The 24,472-nt window shown below is 45.2% G+C and overlaps 2 protein-coding genes across 5 annotated transcripts in view; both read left to right on the top strand.

Annotated features, from left to right (window-relative positions):
• Positions 1-24,472, top strand: part of KIAA2012 — a 244,930-nt gene that overhangs the window by 142,461 nt on the left and 77,997 nt on the right. The gene's annotated exons all lie outside the window — the stretch shown is intronic.
• BMPR2 (bone morphogenetic protein receptor type 2) overlaps positions 22,817-24,472 on the top strand; it is a 92,336-nt gene continuing 90,680 nt past the window's right edge. The window contains exons 1-2 of one of the 4 annotated variants that reach the window (XM_082242350.1): positions 22,817-22,970; positions 23,632-24,329. In XM_082242350.1, the coding sequence (XP_082098476.1) occupies positions 24,254-24,329 (76 nt within the window). In that variant the 5' untranslated portion in view covers positions 22,817-22,970; positions 23,632-24,253. Of the gene's footprint in view, positions 22,971-23,078; positions 23,282-23,631; positions 24,330-24,472 lie in introns of those variants that run through there. The other 3 variants (XM_082242348.1, XM_082242349.1, XM_082242347.1) reach the window with 3 other exon arrangements.

Below are 24,472 nucleotides of genomic sequence, written 5' to 3'. Positions count from 1 at the left end.
AGACTAGAACAACACCCCCAGATTCCTTTAATGGAATACCCTTAAGCATGGAGGGGCAAGTGATGGCCACGCCTCCCCATCCCCATCACAAGGTCAAACAATGCCTAACCGCAACCCTAACAAAGTTGTGACGATTGCTACGAGGTAGGCGAAAACCAAGTGGCCAGTGCCAATTTGCCAAGTGGGAAAATTCCTACCAGGCCCCTCGGACAACCAAGGTGACCAACTGAAGTCCATAGCAAGGCCAGTGCCTAACCTGCAAATAGGGAAGGAGGGCGGATGATTGAGGAAGCGAGCCTAAGAGGAAGTCCTCTGGCTCGCTCCTCGGTTTAAATGGCCCCGGCCACGCCCCCTGGCCAACAGATTGGCTGGCTGGGCTCTGACGTGGCCGGGATCCCCCAGGCAATGGGGGACAAAGTCCCCCACCCCCAGTAGGGAGTGGGTGGCCACACGGTCCACCGCAACTCCTCCCCACTGGGAAGTGGAGCGGATTTGTCTGAATGTTTCCTGAGGTTTCCTGAGAAATGTCTCTGCAAAAGTGTTTGTTACTCTGGTTTGCGTGATCTCTTTGGCATTTAATTAGCAAAGGGTTCCCAGCAATGAACCACAGAAAAAATATTGCTGGCTCTCTCTGGCTCTCCTAACTACTTTTGCACCAGTTTTTAAAAAATATATTTTTACCGGGTTTTATACTCGAGGATCATAGGAATAATATACTTTTGCACCAGTTTCCAAAAAAAGCGAGGACAAAACCCTTTTTTGTAAAAGTTTGTGCTTTAACACTCCAGTCTGGACAGATTTGGGGAGTAAACAGGAGATTGGGGCAGAGAGGAAGATGATATACCACTGAGTGGACTTGTGTTGATACCCCTGGAGGCCTTTTTTAATATATAATATTGTAAATTGCTTTGGGATGCCAATTTATACCCCGCCCATCTGGCTGGGTTTCCCCAGCCACTCTGGGCAGCTCCCAACAAAATATTAAAAACACAATCAAACATCAACCATTTAAAACTTCCCTAAAGAGGGCTGCCTTCGGATGTCTTCTAAAAGTCAGATAGTTGTTTATTTCCTTGACATCTCATGGGAGGGCATTCCACCAGGGAATGTGTCCAGGGCAGCTGTTTACCAGCTCCATCTGGTATGCAGGCTGAGACCCTCCCTGGCCGCAGACTGTCTCTCCAGAGTGGTGCATGCTCTGGTTATCTCCCGCTTGGACTACTGCAATGCAGTGGCGTAGCGTGGGTTGTCAGCACCTGGGGCAAGGCAAGTAATTTGCACCCCCTAGCCCGTGGATTTGCACCCCCTAACCCGTGGATTTGCGCCCCCTAACCCTTACCCCCAGGTGTTGCGCCCAGTGCGGCCGGCCCCCCCTGCACCCCCCACGCTACGCCACTGCTGCAATGTGCTCTATGTGGGGATACCTTTGAAGGTGACCGGGAAACTACAACTAATCTAGAATGCGGTTCCCTCGCTGTGAGAAGCCAAGTTACAGGGAACCAGGCAGAGGGCCTTCTTGGTAGTGGCACCCACCCTGTGGAACACCCTCCCTTCAGATGTCAAAGGGAAAAATAACTACCAAACTTTTAGAAGACATCTGAAGGCAGCCCTGTTTAGGGAAGCTTTTAATGTTTAATGGGTTATTGTATTTTAGTGTTTTGTTGGAAGCCGCCCAGAGTGGCTGGGTTTTCCCAGCCAGATGGGCGGGGTATAAATAAATTATTATTATTATTATTATTATTATTATTATTATTATTATTATTATTATTATTACTACTACTACTACTACTATTCCACCATCAAGAAGACCCTCTGCCTGGTTCCCTGTAACCTCACTTCTCGCCCTGAGGGAACCACCAGAAGGCCCTCAGAGCTGGACCTCAGTGTCCGGGCTAAACGATGAGGGTGGAGATGCTCCTTCAGGTATAATGGGCCGAGGCCGTTTAACACTTTGAACTGTGCTCAGAAACGAGCCAATGTAGGTCTTTCAGTTATGTGGTCTCAGCAGCCACTCCCAGTCACCAGTCTAGCTGCCGCATTCTGGATTAGTTGTAGTTTCTGGGTCACCTTCAAAAGTAGCCCCACGTAGAGCATGTTGCAGTAGTCCAAGCAGGAGAGCATAAGCCATAAAGTTAGCATCTTGCCCTCCAAGCCCTCAAGCACTCCGTGAATAAGATTATGTGTCACATTTTCTTGTCCACATCCTCCCATTGTTCCGCTCTTTCTAAGTGCTTCATTTGCGAATGGGTCGTGCTTGTGATATAAGTCGAGAATTGGAGCAGAGGTTCAGTGTTGCAGTTCACAGCACTGTTGCGCAAAGGGTCTGCAGGCCAGATCCAAATGCATAAACATTACCCGTTGGTACTGAGATATCCAGTGGACACATTAAAACCAAACCCATGTTTACCTTTCCAACAGAAACATCTGGAGGATACAATATCAAAATATATTTTAAATCAGGGCAGGCCAAGCGAGCTATTTTCTTCCTCTGGAAGCAGAACAAAACCGGCTTGCAAAGAGATCCTTGGGTTTCTATTGTAGCAACCGAGAAGACAGACAAAACCAGGGCGTATTAAAATGATATACTAACCAGAGAAGAAAATGCCAGTAAGTAAATCAGCCTTGGCGTACTGATAATCACATGAGGATGTCAAAGGGGATGCGATAGGATGGAGGAAGATGAAAAAGGCAGCGAAATGAATGAAGGCGCAGAGAACGGCATCCGTGCACAAGGGGAGTTAAGAGATTAGATTTGCTTTCAAAGAGGGAACATCAAAGAGAGAACTTATTTACTTTGGATTATGGTGCAAGAACCAGGAGGGCTGCTGCACATTGGTTTAAAAATAAAAGAGAGTATCACTGGCTTCTTCAACGCTCAGTTAACCGCTGGGACAAAATGTCCTGGGTCACCTTCAGGTGAACCAAACTTAATTCAAAATGGTATTAAATAGGATGGAACCCTTAGTGGCTGCTTAGTAAGGTGAGTGACTGTACATTCAGGACTACCGTAATTCATAGCCCTCATCTGGAAATAATGTCAGTTGTCTAAACATTTTCTGTGTGTATCTTCCTTCCTTTTACTCAGACTTTTCCTTTTCAGTATTTTCAAGACTTTCATATTGATAACATAAATATATCTCATTTTCACTAAAAGACACTTCAGTGGAACAGTCCTTTGATTAGAAAACTGATTTTCAGTGGAACATTCCTTTGATTAGAAAACTGATTTTCACTGCCCGTTATTAAAACCTTTTAACAAACCAATATAATGAGAACACCTGGTTTCTCTCTCCTATTGCTGCTCTCACAGCATACTCCTGGGCATATTTACTCAGGAGTAAATGCCCCTTTCTACACAGAGACTTATTACCTCGCATGTGCTTTGGATAAGTCGCATCAAAACCACTAAACCTTACTTCTGAGTTGACGTGCATATGGTCGTGCTAGCAATAAGGAACAATTTCTCCAGTGGAGAGGCACAAAACCTAACTGAGAATAAATTTAGATAAAATAATATTAGAAAGTTCAAGCTAAATCTACTGTACAAACTCGGGTAACTCAAATTAATTCATACAGCACTATTCTTCTGTACAGTACTAGAGTAGCAAAGGGTTTGTGGCAGAAAGAGGGCATGATTGGGAACGATATTTATGAGCTGGGGAAAAAATTCACATCTGGCAACCAAGGCGCCCATTTGGTTTCAGATAGTATATGAGTAAGGTAAAGGTAAAGGGACCCCTGACCGTTAGGTCCAGTTGTGACCGACTCTGGGGTTGCGGCGCTCATCTCGCTTTATTGGCTGAGGGAGCCAGCACACAGCTTCCGGGTCATGTGGCCAGCATGACTAAGCCACTTCTGGCGAACCAGAGCAGCACACGGAAACGCCATTTACCTTCCCGCCGGAGCGGTACCTATTTATCTACTCGCACTTTGACGTGCTTTCGAACTGCTAGGTGGGCAGGAACTGGGACTGAACAATGGGAGCTCACCCTGTTGCTGTGGTTTAGACCACAGCGCCACCCACGTTACATAGACTACATCTATGAGTAGATGAGTCTAAAAAGCCTGGAACACAAATTTTCACGGTCCTCTAGTGGCTATGGTGGCTACTTTACCAGAAGTAATGTGTTTAGCATTAATTCTGGAAGTGTGTACAGTGGTACATCGGGTTAAGTTCTTAATTCGTTCTGGAGGTCCGTACTTAACCTGAAACGGTTCTTAACCTGAAGCACCACTTTAGCTAATGGGGCCTCCTGCTGCCGCCGCGCCGCCACCACGTGATTTCTGTCCTCATCCTGAAGCAAAGTTCTTAACCTGAGGTACTATTTCTGAGTTAGTGGAGTCTGTAACCTGAAGCATCTGTAACCTGAAGCGTATGTAACCCGAGGTACCACTGTACTTGATTCTGACCAAACTAAGCCTCTCTACAGCAAAATATACATAGTGAGCCTGTAATTCCTTGCCAACTCTGCTTAAATTAAACAGCAGAGGGAGCTAATTACTGTTCCAACAACAACAAAAAAGGCTTTTTGATAAGCCCATGGACAAGAAAAAACACAGCCCAGCAGCAGGGAACAAGCAACTTTCCTAGCATTTGTCATGCTGTTGCACAGCGATGAAGAATCTCTGACCTTCCAGATGTTGCTGGACTACAAGTCCCATCATCTCTGATCATTGGCCATGCTTTCTGGGGATGATGGGATATGGAGTCAAAGATGTGGATGGCCACAGTTTCCCCATAGGAGTATAACAAGGGTTGTGTGGGAAGAACAGGGAACGAAAACTCAATACATATGATTGAGTGGATAGCATGTGAGTTTGGCAACATAGTTCTCTCCAGATGTTGATGGACTTCAATTACGCTGATCGGTCCCAGTCATCATGTCCGATGGCCAAGGATCATCAGAATTGTAGTCTGAAACACCTGGAGGACACCACATGATCTACTCATGGCAAAGCATGTCAGACACTGAACCATGGGAACTGGAGTTCTAATTCTTACACTTAGGCTGAGAAATAGGAAGTAAGCCAAGGCTAATATAACTCACAGGGTCGCTTGGACTAAAACTGTCAACCAAAAGCTTTACTTTTCTGGTTTATCACCACAACAGTTATTGACACTGGGTTTCAGTAAAGCAAATAATTTAATTAGACAGCGCCTATATGACGCGGGTGGCGCTGTGGGTTAAACCACAGAGCCTAGGACTTGCCAATCAGAAGGTCGGTGGTTCGAATCCCTGCGACGGGGTGAGCTCCCATTGCTTGGTCCCTGCTCCTGCCAACCTAGCAGTTCGAAAGCACGTCAAAGTGCAAGTAGATAAATAGGTACCGCTCCGGCGGGAAGGTAAACGGCGTTTCGTGTGCTGCTCTGGTTCGCCAGAAGCGGCTTAGTCATGCTGGCCACATGACCCTGAAGCTGTACGCCGGCTCCCTTGGCCAATAAAGCGAGATGAGCGCCGCAACCCCAGAGTCGGTCACAACTGGACCTAATGGTCAGGGGTCCCTTTACTTTACCTTTACTATATGATTTCAAGGGACAGAATCATTTGGCCACGATAGGGAAATGTTTGTCCACGGTATGATTATTTCCCACCTAGTCATTGTGACACGTTGCCACCCTGTTTGAAAAATTTAACAGTTCCAAAATACAGACGCACTTTCGCAAGATTGAATATACTGCTTTCGGCTGGACTCAAGGGTTGGTTTCAAAAAATTCTGCTGGAAAAACGGTTATGTCCCTGTGGAGATGGCAGTATTGAGTCAGTGGCTCATGTGCCTCTGGCTTGCACTCTTTATAATGATTTGAGGAGTGAGGTTATTATTAACCCTCTATTATTCTCCATGTTGGGTCGCTCAATCATTGTTACTATGTCCTTACTCTTAGCAGATCAAGATGATCAGGTGACAGCAAAAACTACAAAGTTTTTAGTGGGGGGCAATTAGAATAAGATCTTTTATTTGATTATTGATGTAAAGTCCCAAAATGTATTTTCTATAGTTAAGTTTGTACCTCTATCTTCAGTACGTTTTATTTTATTGCAGTGGCGTAGCGTGGGGGGTGCAGGGGGGGCCGGCCGCACCGGGTGCAACATCCTGGGGTAAGGGGGCACAAATCCACGGGTTAGGGGGCGCAAATTACTTGCCTTGCCCCGGGTGCTGACAACCCACGCTACGCCACTGTTTTATTGCTATGGCTAGTGGCTGATGCAAAGAAAGATTCTTCTTCTTCCTTACTTTGGGGAGGCTGAGATTAAAATAGCAATGACCCTCTTGTCTGTCACGTCATGCTCCTTGGAAGAAAAATGATTTGTAATCATTAATTTATTTTTAAGTTGCTCATCCACATCTATTTGTGGTTTCTCTCTAGGAGGCCGAGAACTAAACAACAGAAACAGAAGGCGGTCCAAAAGCCAATCCCATTCTGGGAAATCAGACTTCCACTTGCAGGCCATACACAGCGTCTGAGAAATAGCCTGTGGGTGGCTCAGCAAAGCAAAAGCCAATTGCTGTTTGGCTAAAGGATGTTACCCATTAAAATCTGGAAGCAGTAGAACTCAGGGATGGATCGCAAGTCCCTGGAGATTCTGGGTTGGGCTGGTGGAGTAGCACATTCGAAACGTGTTCTTTTCCTCAAATAATTCTGGGTATTGCAGTTTACTATTCAAAGATTTACAATCCCCAGCAACCCTTAAGAAATGGCTCAGGACTGCAATACCTCAAGAACCGCCTCTTTCCATATGAACCTACCTGGACCCTGAGATCACCTTCTGAGGCCCTTCTTCGTGTCCCTCCTCCTCAAAAGGTCCTGAGGGTGGCAACATGAGAACGGGGCCTTCTCTGCAGTGGCTCCCCGCCTGTGGAATGCTCTCTCCAGGGAAGTTCGCCTGGCACCTTCATTATACACTTTTAGGTGCCAGGCAAAATCCTTCCTTTTTAACCAGGCCTTTGGTTGATCTTATTGACAACCAAAACCCCTTTAGATTTTGGCTCTTTTGGGTTTTTTATAGGGATAATAATAATAATAATAATAATAATAATAATAATAATAATAACAACGATAATTTATTATTTATACCCTGCCCATCGGGCTGGGCTTCCCCAGCCACTCTGAGCAGCTTCCACAAAAATATTAAAATACTGTAATACATCAAACATTAAAAGCTTCCCTAAATAGGGCTGCCTTCAGATGTCTTCCAAAAGTCTGGTAGTTGTTGTTCTCTTTGACATCTAGTGGGAGGGTGTTCCACAGGGAGGGTGCCACTACCGAGAAGGCCCTCTGCCTGGCTCCCTGTAACTTGGCTTCTCACAATGAGGGAACCGGCAGAAGGCCCTCGGGGCTGGACCTCAGTGTCCGGGCAGAACGAGACGCTCCTTCAGGTATACAGGACCGAGGCCGTTTACGGCTTTAAAGGTCAGCACCAACACTTTGAATTGTGCTCGGAAATGTACTGGGAGCCAATGTAGGTCTTTCAAGACCGGTGTTATATGGTCTCGGTGGCCGCGCCCAGTCACCAGTCTGGCTGCCGTGTTCTGGATTAGTTGTAGTTTCCGGGTCACCTTCAAAGGTAGCCCCACGTAGAGTGCATTGCAGTAGTCCAAGCGAGAGATAACTAGAGCGTGCACCACTCTGGCGAGGCAGTCCGCAGACGGATAGGGTCTCAGCCTGTGTACCAGATGGAGCTGGTACACAGGCTTCCCTGTTCAGGGAAGTTTTTAACGTGTGATATTTTATTGTATTTTTGGTTTTTATGGAAGCCGCCCAGAGTGGCTGGGGAGGCCCAGCCAGATGGGCGGGATATAAATAATAAATTTATTATTATTATTATTATTATTATGGTAAACAGCTGTCCCGGACACAAAATTGACGTGCGCCTCCATGGACTGCTGTGAGTCCAGAATGACTCCCAGGCTGCGCACCTGGTCCTTCAGTGGCACAGTTACCCCATTCTGGACCAGGGAATCCTCCACACCTGCCTGCCTCCTGTCCCCCCAAAACAGTACTTCTGTCTTGTCAGGATTCAACCTCAATCTGTTAGCTGCCATTCATCCTCCAACCGCCTCCAGACACTCACACAGGACCTTCACCGCCTTCACTGGTTCTGATTTGAAAGAGAGGTAGAGCTGGGTATCATCTGCATACTGATGAACACCCAGCCCAAACCCCCTGATGATCTCTCCCAGCGGCTGCATGTAGATGTTGAAAAACATGGGGGAGAGGACAGAACCCTGAGGCACATTGTTTTTGGTTTGATTTTATATGTTATGGTCTTGTTTGTGAACTGCCCTGAGACTTCTGGATATAGGGCAGTGTATAAATTGAATAAATGAATTGAAAATGAAATTAAAGACAGTGTCCAGAATTCTTTGAGTGGAGTGGGGAGGTGGGAATGTGCTCTGAACATGGATGTAGCCAGGATTTATGTTAGGGGGGCAGGATACCAAGCTGTCATCATCCTCTGTCCGGCTCTGTCTAGCAGATTCAGAATGAAACATCTCATCAACAATTGTTTTACGTTACTCTCTTTTGACCCCAGGTGCTCAGAACAATCTGTCAAAATCTCCAGTCATTTGAAAACCAGGAAGCTAAATAAAAAATTAACGTCAGGGAGTACCTTCCATGCAGTTAACAAGTATGTGTTGCAAAATTGCAAAGGACACGCCTTTTTTCCCCATCTCCCTTTAAAAAAAAAATCCAGGTTTTCTTGAATTTGCTGAGAACCTTTCCAACATCATCCACGTGACCTCAGCAAGTGTTTCAATTTCAAATCTTCTGATTATTCCTACTTTTAGTTAAGCATTTTCATTTGTTTACTTGTTTTAGGAGGGGCAGCTGCTCCCCCCCCCAGCTATGCCCATGGCTCTGAATGTGTTTCAAAGGTATGGTATCTATGCAGTCATAGATAGATGGGCAGATGTAGCAAGATGCTAGCTTTGTGATGCCAGAAGCCAAATTCGTGGATTTTAAATCAAACAGATAAGCAGAACAAACCCTCCCACATTTAAATATGCAGAAGGGTTGCCTTTGATACAGTAGCCTTGTCCGGATGGCGAAATCTAGGAGCTTTGATGAGCTAGGGGTGTGGCGTTTCATGCAACTCTTTGCTAATCTATGCAACAAACAAACAAACTCGCATCCACAGTTGCTGTTGCTGCTGTTGTTCTGCTGGCTGTTGTCATTCTGAAGTTGCTGCATCGTCTCCTGAGCTGAGAGCTGCCTCTTCCTGGCACAACATCTGCTTTCGATAGCTTGCACACCAAGCCTGCTGACAACAAGGAGTTTGATGGCGGTGCTCCTTGACCCATGTCCCATCCTGTTTTTTCTGGCAGCGCTTTCCCCTCTCGTCAGCTCTGCCTGCCCCGAAGGACCAGCAATCAAGGGATGCCCCTCCTCCTCACCCTGAGGAATGGCTGAGAGCACTCTTGGCTTCTCACACTCTTGAGAGGCATGGCGTGTGGTGGGGAACAAATGCTATCTTGCACCCAGCACCCATTGAGTAGGCAAACTAAGGCCCAGGGGCTGGATTCGGCCCAATCGCTCTCTAAATCCAGCCCGCAGACAGTCCCGCAATCAGCGTGTTTTTACATGCGTAGAATGTGTCCTTTTATTTAAAATGCATCTCTGGGTTATTTGTGGGGCCTGCCTGGTGTTTTTACATGAGTACACCAAAGAATCGTGGGAACTATCGTTTGTTAAGAGCACTGGGAATTGTAGCCCTACTGGTTCAATATAAGTACGCCATCTTTTAAGGCTAACCCTATTGATCATGGGACACGGGTGGCGCTGTGGGTTAAACCACAGAGCCTAGGACTTGCTGATCAGAAGGTTGGCGGTTCGAATCCCCGCGATGGGGTGAGCTCCCGTTGCTTGGTCCCTGCTTCTGCCCACCTAACAGTTCGAAAGCACGTCAAAGTACAAGTAGATAGATAGGTACCACTCTGGCGGGAAGGTAAACGGCGTTTCCGTGCGCTGCTCTGATTCGCCAGAAGCGGCTTAGTCATGCTGGCCACATGACCCGGAAGCTGTACACCGGCTCCCTTGGCCAACAAAGCGAGATGAGTGCCGCAACCCCAGAGTCGGCCATGACTGGACCTAATGGTCAGGGGTCCCTTTACCTTTACGCATCGATCATAGAATTGCAGAGTTGGATGGGACTGTGACGATTGTCTAGTTCAACCCACTGCAATGCAAGGATCTTTTGCACAACATGGGGATCAAACCCGCGACCCTGAGATTAAGAGTCTGGTGCTCTGCGGACTGAGCTATCCTTCATTACATCTGCATGGCTATCCAACTACTGAAGAAGCTAGTGTCACGGTACATCAATGTGAAGGCCTCTCCTCAGAAGCAGTCCTCTAACCGCAAATAGTTGTGGAAAAATACAGTAGCTGGCTACTTGGAATGCATTTGACTTCTGAAATCCCACGGCAATTAACTGGAGGTCACAAACGCCTGATAGCATATTGCCACATAGCAAGAGAACAAGGCTATCTGGCAGAATACCCATTCTTTCTCAGCTGTATTGCCCATTGCACTTATTTTGCAATATAGATATAGTTATATAATTTTTCTGTATCTACCAATCAAAATTGTAGCAAATAATAAAATTATTATTATTATTATTATTATTATTATTATTATTGCAGCCCCCCCCCCCACTCCTGCTTTCTGTCTGACTTTTCCCACTCTAAAAGGAAAGCAGCACCAATTCTCCACTTCAGAATCAAAACTGGTTTTGGATTTCTTCTGATATTCTAGATTAGGGTTGCCAAAAGTAAAGGACAGCCCGAAAGTTGCTGAGCTTTTTTGACGGAACTGATACCAGGGTTTGTCTTCTAATGACAACTGTCTGCTGTAAGTGGATATGGGATAAATGGAATATGCTAATGCAGATAGGTTTAAATATCTATACAGTATTACTTGTTCCAATGCTGCTGTTTCCAGCAACTTGAAGAGATCAAATAGGATAAAGTCTATGTACTGTACCAACTTGCATTACGTATATTCAAAACCTTCCCATGTTGTCTGGCTTAAGTGTCAGATCAAGCTATTTCTTCTCGTGGATTTACACTATGTGGAACATGTATTAATTCCTTTTACACATTTAGGAAGCCAAATTAGCACCAGCAGCCCGAAATGAGCAGAAATTTGCCGAGCATGGAGGATGACCTCAAAACACATGATGCTCTTCTGAAGTGACCTTTCCCTAATCCCGCAAGCTGCCTGTAGGAAGCCACTCACCCACTTTTGGGGGGCATGCATGTGCAATAAATATTTGTTTTTTGTTTGTTTGCTTTTTGAAAAAAAAATTGTTAAAATAATTCAGCATTAATACACACATATTGCGAATATACAAGCCTACAAACATACATTTCATACAATCCTTAAAAATATTCAAACATACCTCCATTCAGTCCCACAGATAATTCCCTTTCCCATCACCATCCACCACCCCTCACCCCACCTTTATGTTAGACTTCCAATCTACTCAATTGCAATTTCTTTCCACTTCTATTACTTTCTTTCACACACCTTTAACCTAATTTCATGCTTCTTATTCTATTACAGATTGTTATCCATCTTATTTAGTATTTCAGTATTTAAAACGGAACTTGTTTATTCTAATAGGAGTTCTGATTTTTCAATATGGTTTTGCAAGTATCCTTTAAACACCTTCCAATCCCTGTCTATCTTAACTTTTGAGATCATAGCAGCGCACGGGAACCTTCCCGACGGAGCGGTACCTATTTATCTACTTGCACTTTTGCCGTGCTTTCGAACTGCTAGGTTGGAAGAAGCAGGGACCGAGCTATGGGAGCTCACCCCGTCGTGGGGATTCGAACCGCCGACCTTCTGATCGGCAAGTCCTAGGCTCTGTGGTTTAACCCACAGCGCCACCCGTGTCCCATATAGCTTGTTTAGTTTATACATAAATCCAGCACTGGGGAAGACACACACACACTATTAGAAGCATAACTGCATGAGCTCTTAAACATTTCCACTATCCAAATGGTGCACAGCCTTTCTGACAGGCACAGTTCGCCTTCTTGTCTTTAAAACGTGTTTCAAAAGTTTCATTGAACAGAAAAGACTTTAACCATCATATAGTGCTTCTAGAGGAGGCTAAATTTAACCTGAAGACATGGGCATTCTTACAGTAGCCCTGCACCCAACATGAGTTCAGGAACATAGGCGTTCAGGGTTATGCTTTGTCAAACAATGAGAGGAAATGAAACATCAGCTTGACTGTTCGGAACACCCCTTGGCCTTGTCTTAACTAGGGTGACGTGACAGGGGTGCGCCAAAGATTGGATTTGGTTTGGAAAATTGTATATTGTAAGGTAGCTGAAAAGTCAGATGCCAGCTTCTTCAGGGCTTAAGTGATGGCAACAGCAGGGCAGCCCAAAGGGCTGTCTTTACAGCTTCTTATTGGCCCTGTATCTGCAGCTGAAATATACTCAGAGTCGAGAGTGGATTTCATGCTCTTTATTCAGCTCATAGTGGTGAGGAGGAATGAATGTCCCCTCAAAGTATCTGCTTTATATACATTATTTACACAATGGGCTGCACGTGATTGGCTAATTCCGGAATTCTCCTGTAGGCCAATCAGGTTGCGGGTTCACTTCCACCTGGAGCTGGATTGGGTGGCTCCTGCAGACCAATCATACTGCTGCATTGTTCTGGGACCAATCAGACTGCTGCATTTTGGATCCTATTCAACTCAGTACATAACACCAGCCTAACACAGTAAAAGGTAAAGGACCCCTGGACAGTTAGGTCCAGTCAAAGGTGTCTATGGGATTGCGGCTCTCATCTCGCCATCAGGCCGAGGGGGCCGGTGTTTGTCCACAGACAGCTTTCTGGGTCATGTGGCCAGCATGACTAAACCGCTTCCAGCACAACGGAACACCGTGACAGAAACCAGAGTGCATGGAAACGCCGTTTACCTTCCCGCCACAGCAGTACCTATTTATCTACTTGCACTGCCATGCTTTCGAACTGCTAGGTTGGCAGGAGCTGGGACAGAGCAACGAGCTCACTTCGTTGCGGGGATTCGAACCACCAACCTTCCAATCGGCAAGCCCAAGAGACTCAGTGGTTTAGAACCACAGCGAGGGGAAATGTCCTATTTTCAGTCCTCCACAGACAGAGATTTAGAGAGGCAGGCAAGAACTAAGTGGTGTGAAATTCCTCAAAATGTTTGGGGTTTACCAATGGTGGTGGCTAGGACAGAGCTCATTTTGGTAGCTGTCAGGGGAGGAGAAAATAAGAGAGATGTGACTTTTCCCAGACTTTACTTCTCCTTCCCCAAAAAGTTCATTTACGAGGTTACTTTTCTGTGAGTGCAACAGTGCCAGGACAAGACATCTAAGCGGCAAGGCTGTGTAAGCACAATACCCTTAAAGCACATTCTTTTCCTCTAAGAATTATGGGCACTGTAGTTTCTTAAGGGTTGCTGGGAATAGTAACTACGCGAGGGGTAAGCTACAGTTGCCCAGACTTACCGTATTTTTCGTTCTATAGGACGCACATTTCCACCTCCAAAAATTAAGGGGAAATGTGTGTGCGTCCTATAGAGCGAATGCAGGCTGCGCCGCTAAGCCCAAAGCCAGAACAGGAAGACGGAGCACTGCGGAGCGCTCCGTCTCGCGGTTCTAGCTTGGGGATGGCTGCGCGCAAAGCCTCTCCAGGGCAGCGGGGTGCCTTCACCCCGCTGTCCTGCAGAAGCTAGCAAGGCTGTTCCCAAGCCAGAACAGCGAGACGGAGGGCTTGGGGATTGCTGCGCGCAAACCTCTGTAGGGCAGCGAGGCGCTGCGCTCCAAAGGCTTCAGGGATCTTTGAGGCTGGCGGTGGGGGAAAGCAGCGCTTCGCCCCACCGCCAGCCCCACAAGATCTGGTGAATGTACCTTGAACGCACCTTGTTTCAGAGGGGGAGAACAAGAAAAAAAAATTTCCCTGTTCTCCCCCTCCTATGGTCCGGTGCGTCCTATAGTCCGGTGCGTCCAATGGAGCGAAAAATACGGTATTTGAGGAAAAGAATGTGCTTCAAATGTGCTTTAAAAGTATTGTGTGTACCCAGCCTGTCTGAAGCAGATACCTTCCTCGGGCCAATACTTTGGAAGTCCTGCACAAATCTCTGTCTGCATATTTCCCCCTTGCTCATGGTGCTACTTGAAATCGATTGTCTCACTTAAAGAAAAAGGATTTGATGATAATAAATCAAAGTTTGAAGTCGAGATATTAAGTAATAAATATAAAATTTTGTCCAAAATGTATAAATTGCGGCTTGAATGGCATTTGAAGGATGAGGAGGTAAAGTTGGTAGTGATTCATTGGGCCAAAGATACTGGGTATAATATACAGTTGAATGATTGGGAAAAACTATGGAATGAAGGTTTAAAATTTACTGCATGCAATGTCCTAAAGGAAAATGTGATGAAAATGATGTATAGATGGTATATTACACCTGTTAAATTAGCTAAAATGTATAAAGTTAGCAATAAATGTTGGAAATGCAAAGAAAAAGAGGGAACATTTTATCATATGTGGTGGGAATGTAAAAAGGTGAAAAACTTCTGGGAGATGATATATAATGAGATGGAAAAAATGTTGAAATATACATTTATTAAGAAACCAGAAGCATTTTTACTGGGCATTGTAAAGGTAAAGGTAAAGGTACCCCTGCCCGAACGGGCCAGTCTTGACAGACTCTGGGGTTTGTGCGCCCATCTCACTCAAGAGGCCGGGGGCCAGCGCTGTCCGGAGACACTTCCGGGTCACGTGGCCAGCGTGACAAAGCTGCATCTGGTGAGCCAGCGCAGCACACGGAACGCCGTTTACCTTCCCGCTGGTAAGCGGTACCTATTTATCTACTTGCACCCGGGGGTGCTTTCGAACTGCTATCTGGGCATTGTAGGAGATGATATAAAAAGAAAGGATTGTAAGTTGTTTTTATATGCAATGATGGCAGCAAGAATATTATTGGCACAAAAATGGAAGCAAGAAGAATTACTGACAAAAGAAGAATGGAGGATGAAATTGATGGACTATGCAGAATTGGATAAACTAACCAGAAGAATTCGAAACCTGCGGGACCAGAGATTCACAGAAGACTGGTGTAAATTTACGGACTATTTGAAAAGTAGTTGTGATGACCAGATTATGTCTGTAGGTTTGCAAGAAGTTTTGTGAGGTAAATTATTTGAATTATTGCAAAAATGGTTAAAGAGGTGGATTGTGAGTTAAGATAATTAAAGGCAATAGGAATTTAAGAAATGCAGAAGAAATGATAAAAATGGTGGATCATCAGAGGTGCTTATGGAAGTCCAAAAAGATTGTATAAGATGTGAAGTTCTGTGGAATGTATAATAATTGGTATGTTGAAATTATATATATGTGTGTGTGTGTGTGTGTGTGTGAGAGAGAGAGAGAGAGAGAGAGAGAGAGAGAGAGAGAGAGAGAGAGAAATCGATTGTCTCACTCCACCGCAGGGCAGGCATGTGGAGCAGAAATGGTAAATTATTCTCCTGCTGCTTGGGCAGATTTCCCATGCCAGTAGGAATTCCCTAATATCCTTCTCTTAGGAATTCAAAGTTCTTGTAAATTATTGACGCAGGATATTATCTATATCCTGCATGGCTCTTGTGCGCTTCCGAGCAGCCACAGTGTTCCTTTCCCCACCTTCTTTTTAAAATCAAAATCAGGAGACGCTATGTGAGCATTTAACATGCGAATCAAGTATGTTTATGCAAAGCAGGTAATTTGCAACTTGGATTCATTTGTGTAATTGGGCTTGATTGCAGAATCTCCTGGCAGATGATGGATACCGCTGTATCTCACAGTTGGTATGATTCTTAGATAGATGATAGATAGATAGATAGATAGATAGATAGATAGATAGATGATAGATAGATAGATAGATAGATAGATAACACTCACACACAATTAAACACCACCACAAAGATTTAAAATTATAAAAAATAAGCTATGCAACATGGTTTGACTTTAGTCAATATGTGCAATCCATTGAACACGATGTTCACCCATCAAGAACACATAGAACATTGTGGAATGACACTTTCAGTTAATTACTTTTTTGGTGCTTGTGAAAACTTTAAAAAGCTGCATGGAAGCAATGTCCTACTTAGAGGCAAATCCACACTCTGGGAGAAGAGTAAGTTTTATTTATTGTTGTTGTTATTATGCAATTCTGTTTAAGTCAAATCAATGAAATATGTTTTAAAATACAGTGGTACCTCGGGTTACATATGCTTCAGGTTACATACGCTTCAGGTTACAGACTCCGTTAACCCAGAAATATTGCTTCAGGTTAAGAACTTTGCTTCAGGATGAGAACAGAAATTGTGCTCCAGCGGCGCGGCAGCAGCAGGAGGCTCCATTAGCTAAAGTGGTGCTTCAGGTTAAGAACAGTTTCAGGTTAAGTACGGACCTCCGGAACGAATTAAGTACTTTACCCGAGGTACCACTGTATATAAAAACCACATCTAATGCTTTCCCTCTGAAATTCCTTAACAATGCACGATAATCACGTATGTGTGAAGTTCGTAGCATTTGCCTGACAGTTTTGAGCAGGTGAGCTGACAGAACAATCCTGAACATATGTCCTAAAAGGGAGACCTTCAGTGGTTCTCTCATGGCATCTTAACTGGCCACAGTGAGCAATGATCTGAAACATGTTTTGCAAAAGGCCATGCTTATTAAATCTGTACAATTCCCCTATGTCCAGAACCTAGCGTGCAAGCTGGAGTCGGGGCAGGAACTGAGTGAGTCAGCTGGATGCTAAGGAGCTGAAATGGACCTGTTAACTTAGCCGTTGACCTCTTAAAACGCTTTTTGCACCATGGCAGGGACAGAAAGCACCAGATCCATGATGGGTCTCTAGACCATTCTCAGCTCTCTTAACAAACTACCTTTCCCAGGATGCCATGGCTCTTATACCACTTTAAGAGTCACGGCTTCTCACAAAGAATCCTGGGAATTGTTGTTGTTGTTTAGTCGTTCAGCCATGTCTGACTCTTCATGACCCCATGGACCAGAGCACGCCAGGCACTCCTGTCTTCCACTGCCTCCCGCAGTTTGGTCAAACTCATGCTGGTAGCTTCGAGAACACTGCCCAACCACCTCGTCCTCTGTAGTCCCCTTCTCCTTGTGCCCTCCATCTTTCCCAACATCAGGGTCTTTTCCAGGGAGTCTTCTCTTCTCATGAGGTGGCCAAAGTATTGGAGCCTCAGCTTCAGGATCTGTCCTTCCAGTGAGCACTCAGGGTTGATTTCCTTCAGAATGGATAGGTTTGATCTTCTTGCAGTCCATGGGACTCTCAAGAGTCTCCTCCAGCACCAGAATTCAAAAGCATCAATTCTTTGGCGATCAGCCTTCTTTATGGTCCAGCTCTCACTTCCATACATCACTACTGGGAAAACCATAGCTTTAACTATACGGACCTTTGTTGGCAAGCCTGGGAATTGTAGTTTGTTTGAAATGTATGGTATAGGTACAATGGTTGGGGTTCAGTTAGATGAGCAGCAGAGAGACAGCCAAATGGGAAAGGTAGGTTTATGGACCTGAGTTTATTTTATCACTCTCTTGGCTTGAATGTCCAGTGCCAGTTTCTGGTTTCCGCTGGTTGGAAGGCTTTAATGGAATTTTCCGTCAAACTCTACTGAGTAATCAAAATCCATTCTTTGATCTAAATTGGAGGTTTCGGTTATGCAGGAGAGTGTCTACTATCTGCTGAGTAGATAACGCTCCAGCTGTTCAAAGTTGCTTTTAGTAAGATTAATCAGGACTGGGGAGATAAGTGCGTTTTCTTTGAGAAATTCAGAATTGTGGGTGAACAATTGTAATGGAATTGCTTAACAATGTGGAGATTCCTTGCTTAAGAAAACGCTAAGGGGAGTGAGGGGAAAAGAGCTTGCAAGGAATAAAGTAGTTAGGCAACTTCAGTGTCACTCTGGAATGTGTCACTCTGCTAAGGGACCACAAATGGCTATCCTGAATGAATTTCTGAATTGACTTTCATCTGCTTGTGCATGTCTGCTTGCTTACCTCAGTAAGTCTAAACATGCTTTTATATGCAGAATGATGTCTTGAGATAGCTGCTCACCTTCACATTGTGTTCAGTTCAATAGTATTTATTCTTAGGGGAGTCCATACAGGATTGCTAATTTTATGGCATTCCATTTAGGAGTGCAAATTGAAACTGTAGTATCAGCAATCTCTAGTACAGACACTTTTATCTTCAACTTTTTCTTTAGATTTTTAACTTCCTGAAACCACTTTTAAGGGGTTAAAAGCATAGACGAAACCACCGTGCTGAGGAAAAGATGAAGAATGAAGCTCAAAGAAAAGCAGGGATAAGGAAAGTCTGGTTTTGAAAATGTCCCAAGGATGACTAGATAGGGTAAATAAGATAGTAGGTGATAGATGCAGAGCAAGCAACTGATATTAGTGAGCAGATATGATAAGATACATCAAAGACACACAAGCATTATTTCAAAGGACATGTATATGTAAAGTCAGAACTATCTAACCTATGATGGTGGTTACCCTCATTTTGAGCATGAGAATGTTAATATCAAGATTGGTTGAAACAGTACTTGGTTTTAGAGGAGTCTTCACTCCTTCGGATTCTCATAAAAGGTTGGGGGCAACATCCATTCCCACCAAGAGAAATTAAGGCTATTAATGTTTCTCTCCTGCAGCCCATTCTATAAATGACCATTAAAGGTAAAGGTAAAGGGATCCATGACCATTAGGTCCAGTCATGGCCGACTCTGGGGTTGCGGCGCTAATCTCGCTTTACTGGCCGAGGGAGCCGGCATACAGCTTCCGGGTCATGTGGCTAGCATGACTAAGCCGCTTCTGGCGAACCAGAGCAGGTTTATGGACAGAAACGCCATTTACCTTCCCGCCAGAGCAGTACCTATTTATCTATTTGCACTTTGATGTGCTTTCGAACTGCTAGTTTGGCAGGAATAAATGACCATTACTAGACACCATATATGTAACACATATCAAGCTGGTGTGAAACAGTCTGAGCTGGGGAATTCTGGTCCAAATCTGACTACTATACGGGACTTAATAGGCGTTAGGCTCTCAGCTTTAATCACAGTCAGAAGGGCAGACTTCAGTCTTGTCAGATCTACAGTGGTACCTCCGGTTAAGAACTTAATTCGTTCTGGAGGTCCGTTCTTAACCTGAAACTGTTCTTAACCTGAGGTACCACTTTAGCTAATGGGGCCTTGTGCTGCCGCTGCCACGCGATTTCTGTTCTCATCCTGAAGCAAAGTTCTTAACCGGAGGTACAGTACTATTTCTGGGTTAGCAGAGTCTGTAACCTGAAGTGTCTGTAACCTGAAGCATCTGTAACCCGAGGTACCACTGTACTTCGTTGTTTTTTGTTTTGTTTTTACAAGAACCTCAAGATCTAACAACCAGAGCTGGGTGCAAAAGATATATAATAATAATTCATTCATTTATTTAAATAACTTATAACTCCCCACCATTTATGCATATTGTAGTGGTGAACAAAAAGAAGAAGAAAATACCAAAGTTGAAACAGTAAGAATACATTGTATTGTTTATGCTGGGTTTGCAAATGACTTTAATGGTGTCTCTTGAGCATATTCTGACCTAGAAATTTGTGGGGGTTTTTTGTATCAGAACAGAACTGAGCTCACAATATTTTCACATGAAAGCCCACTCTGTTAGCTTTCTTCATTTCAGCTGTCCCTAAGTTAGTTTTGGAAATTATTTTCTGGTAACAAAACCCATTCTGTTGTTAAACAACTAGGAGCCAGGCATTATTGCTAATATACTGTAAATCACCCTGCGATCTACCATCAGAACCCAAACTACTTTCTGCCCACAGTTTTGTAGACACCGTTGGCACGAGCTGAATTTGGCTCACACTTGCTCTTGCTTCAACATTTCCACTTACAGCCATGTGCCAAAAACCAACCTAGACTGAATACTATGTACATCGTGTTCTCACAACTGCCTTGCCATGGGCTGAAACCTCAGCACCGAGAGAACTTTGCCCAGCTACCGTCATTCGCAAATGTGATCAGAAGGAAGAAACCCCCAGGGTGACATGAGAAGACTTTTGGTCCCTTGTCTGCGGCAGTAATTATTTAGCTCTTTTCTTTCCAGGAAGGTTTTGTGTGTTTGTGCACACTAACACATTTTACAGTTGTGGAGACACACGGCCTGATCTTATGTACGTTTACTGAGAACTCTGTGCTAGTGTTCAAAACGTCTTACTCCCACAAATTGCTCTGAAGCCTGGGAATGGATCAAGAACAAAAATTTACTTTATAAAAATGGGCAGCACACACTACAAAATTCTGCAGCCTAGGAAAATGTCTGCTGATCTTCTCAAGTGAATTCTCTTCTTCCTCTTGTACAAATAACTCTGTGGGAGGTTTCGGGTGCATCTCTGGATGAGACTCACTCAGCACCACCTCAGGATATTTTCAGGTCCCCCAAATTTCCCTATTTTCCAGGGTCAGTCCCAGATTTGCAGAAGCCGTCCTGGTTTCTGATTTGATCCCAGCATGTCTCGCTTTTCCTTAGGACATCCCTTATTTTCATCAGGGAAATGTTGGGAGGGTATGTAGTTATGCAACTACACACCCTCAAGCCAAGAAGATTAGTTACTGTACAACCTTTAGCAGACATTTGGAGGCAGCCCTGTGTAGGGAAGTTTTAAAAAAAAAAGTTTTATGATGTTTTTATATATGTTGGAAGCCTCCCAGAGTGGCTTGGGCAACCCAGTCAAATGGGCGGGGTATAACTAATAACATTATTATGGAATAGGATATCCCTATTTTCATCGGAGAAATGTTGTTACGGTATGCAATTTGGCACCCACCCCTCCAGGTAAGAGCAGGTGAGTGAAGATGTACATCAGGAATAAGGCGGTAATTAAGATCTGATGATGATGATGATGATGATGATGATGATGATTATTATTATTATTAGAATTAGAATTTATATACCACCCTATACCTGGAGGTCTCGGGGCGGCTCACAGAAAAGATCATCATAAAATCCACAATATAATCAAAATAAAAACAAGCCATTAACATCCCCCAATGGTGGGGTATAAAGCTTGCTAGCACATTTGCAAAGCTAAGCAGGGTCTGGTATGCTTCCAAACAGGGCCGGATTTGATGAGGCCCTAAGCTACTGAAGGTAATGGGGCCCTTTATACGTCCAGCTGTCCTTTGTCAACAACAAATTGTCGCTGTTTTTTGTATTGAATATATGCTCTATGGTAATTTATGGACCTAATAAGTATCTCAAGCCATTTGCACAAGCAGAATGTAGGCACCCTATACCTCATGTTACATTTGCTTCATATGCTTTTTAAGGTTACATCCTGTGGCGACCGGGAAGTACCAGAAAGGGTTACTTCTGGGTTTCGCCGCTCGCGCATGCGCAAAGCACTAAATCGCACATGTGCACAAGCGCCAGATCGCACCGCGCACCTGCGCAGATATGGCGCTTCAGGTTGTGGGCTTTTCATGTTGCAAATGGAACTCCAGAACAGATCCTGTTCGCAACCAGAGGTACCATTGTATATAGAAATGAGCAAACCAGTAATATTTTAGGGAGCAGGATAGCAGACGGGGCCCACTACTTACATCATAGGAGCCTACACAACACAATACACTGCTGCTGTATGTAGCTTTTATTTTATTTGCTTTTTATCTTGTATTTTGGAAATGTACATCCAGTTGTTGTTTCCCTTTAAATTGTTTTGGGGGCCCCCAAAAGAGTGGGGCCCTAAGCTATAGCTTGTTTATACATAAATCCAGCACTGCTTCCAAACTGGTTTGCAGGGGTTGGACTAGATGACCCTGCGGGGTCCCTTCCAGTTCTGTGATCTTGCCTGCCCCTGAGGATCCTGCCGACTGAGGCTGGTCGCCTCCTCTTGCCTCGCGGACGGGCTGACCCGGGATTTTACTTGTACTGTTGGGGGTGGGGGTCTCGAGGTAGGCGGGCCCCACGACAGAGAGAAGGTCCAAGAAAACTCATGAGGACGACGAAATAAAATATTACTTGCTAAAAATTGGAAAACACAAGAACTACCCAACAGTGGAAGATTGGCAGATGAAGATGATGGACTCTTCGGAGCTAGCTGATCTAACTGGAAGAATCCGCGACCAGAAAGAAGAGGAGTTTCAAGAGGACTGGAGGAAATTTAAGGACTATTTGAATAAATATTGTAATATAAAAAATTAGAAATTACTTGAAACAAATAGGCCTAGAATTAAACTAAGTTATAATTAAATAAATGGGATTTAGAATGTTAAGAAAAGTAAGATGGACTATAATTGGAAATTGTTTTAGTTTAATAATGATATTGGAAAGCTGCTACTTTTAATTACAAGGAAACTCAGAAGGGAGGGATTTGAGGAAGTCAACCAAGATGTTTAAAAGGTTGGATTTGTGAAGAATTAGGTTTGCTGTTATTGTTTATCTGATGTTTAAAAGGTTGGATTTGTGAAGAATTGTTTGTTGTTATTGTTTATCTGTTTATTGTTCCCCCCTTTTTTCTTTTTCTGTTTTTGTGTATCATTTTGCTTTGTGGTTTGTGTTATCACTGTGGAAAATCTAATAAAAAAAAATTATTGGGGGGAAAAGAAATAAAATATAAAACGCTGGGAGGGAGAGTCCACCGGGAGAGCGGCGTCAGGCGGAGCGCCGAAGGGCCGCGGGAGGCGCCTTCCCACAGCGACAGCGGCGGCCAGAAAGAGAGGGAAGAGGCGCGAGCAGCTCCCCCTCTCGCCGGGCCGCCCGTCTGGCGAGCCTCCGCAACATGGCGGCGCGGAAAGGCCTCCGTCAACACCTTCTCACCTCCCTCCCTCAGGGGGCCGCTCTGCCGGGAGGAGCGCCGCCTCTCTATGACCGCCGCTTCCCAACCGCGAGCGGATCAGAACCTTCGGTGGGAGCGAGCGAGAGAAACGAGAGAAAGAGGGGCTTGTTGGGGGGGACGTCGACGTCGCGTCGGCTCCCAGCCAATGAGGGGCGGGGCGGGGCACGGTGGCGCCCGCGGGCCGGGCGCTTCAGACTGGCAGTTGGAGCAGCGACTCCCCTTTGTGTCTGGTCTGAGGGGGGAAAGAGGGAGCAGCTGCCAGCCGAGCCCCGAGCCGCCCGGCGACTGGGAGGCGACGCGCCGTGGCGTGAGAAACGCGCTTCTCTCAGAGGGCCGAGGCACGAGCGAGGCGCCCCCGAAGGCAGGGCAGGCGAGACCGTGTGTGTGTGTGTGTGTGTGAGGGGAGGGCGGCAGGAGGGCTTGGCCGGCGCTGAGGGAAGGAAGGGGGGAAGCCTTTGTGAAGTGAGGGGAGGAAAAGGGGGCGCCCTCCTTCGCCGCCCTCCCTCACCCCCTCGAAGCCTTTTCCAGTATTGGGGGTCGGGGTGGGCTGAGGAAAGAAGGCCTCTCTTGCCTTCGGGGCTGGGGGGGAGACCCTCATTCCTGGCGCCCTTTCCAGAGAAACGCCACGAATATTTCCCTTTCTCCCGTCAATTATTATTTTCCCCCCTTCGTGTAAGGCTAAAGGAGCGGATCCTGACGATTTCTCTCTCTCTCTTTCTTCTTTTCAAAGACTCGTCATGGGGAGAGACGCCGTTAAAACCCCTCACGTCGAAAACGACGACGCCTTGTTGTTTTTAAACGTCAAGTGACTGGAAATAACACTTCAGGAAAGAGACGACGGCAGAGAGAAATTGTGTTTTTTTGTTGGGTTTCCTCAGACCTCGGCCTTTTAAATGCCTGCCCGTGTCTGCCTTTGGGGGGATCGAGGAAGCTGCTTGTAAGGTGACAATCGTGGGTCTTTTTTGTCTCGTCCTCTCCGCACCTCTCGGATATGATTCCTGTGCAACGTGTGCGGTGCTTTGATATTGCGAAGAAGCGTGGGAAGTAAGCCTGGTTTATATATATATATAGTATGCGAAAGATGACCGCCAGCTGGGGGGAAAGGACACGTCTGTTCGCTTGAGAACCAAAACTCTTCATCTGCCGATTGGGAGGCGAGCCCTGAAACATGAAGACAGATCCGTGTAATGGAGTAAGAGGTCAGGCTGCTCCTCTCATCTGCCATTTGCCCTTTCAGACTGGATTGTAAACCAAGAGGGTTAAGGCTCTTTGGAGACTGGAGATTTCCTCCTGCTGGCATTTTAAAAGAAAATTATTCTACGCATCGCCCACCCTCCTGGATTTCTTCAAATATGACCGCCTTGCTGCAGCACCTTTTGCTATTGCTCCTTTTCTCCACTGCCACCTTACTACTCAGCACTGCGGCTGGTAAGTAGCCAGTGGGTGTAGCAGTACAGCATGATCTGCAAACGAATTAAGCCGGATTACCTGGATTTAAACCAATTTGGTTCCCAGTGAAGGCCATGTGAATAAATCAGAGTACATTTCAATAATTTGACTTAATTGGTTCT

This window comes from Podarcis vaucheri, assembly GCF_965113315.1.
Source record: "Podarcis vaucheri genome assembly, contig: SUPER_1_unloc_1, whole genome shotgun sequence".
In the NCBI taxonomy this organism is placed as follows: domain Eukaryota; kingdom Metazoa; phylum Chordata; class Lepidosauria; order Squamata; family Lacertidae; genus Podarcis; species Podarcis vaucheri.
This window is presented reverse-complemented; position numbering and strand designations above follow the sequence as displayed.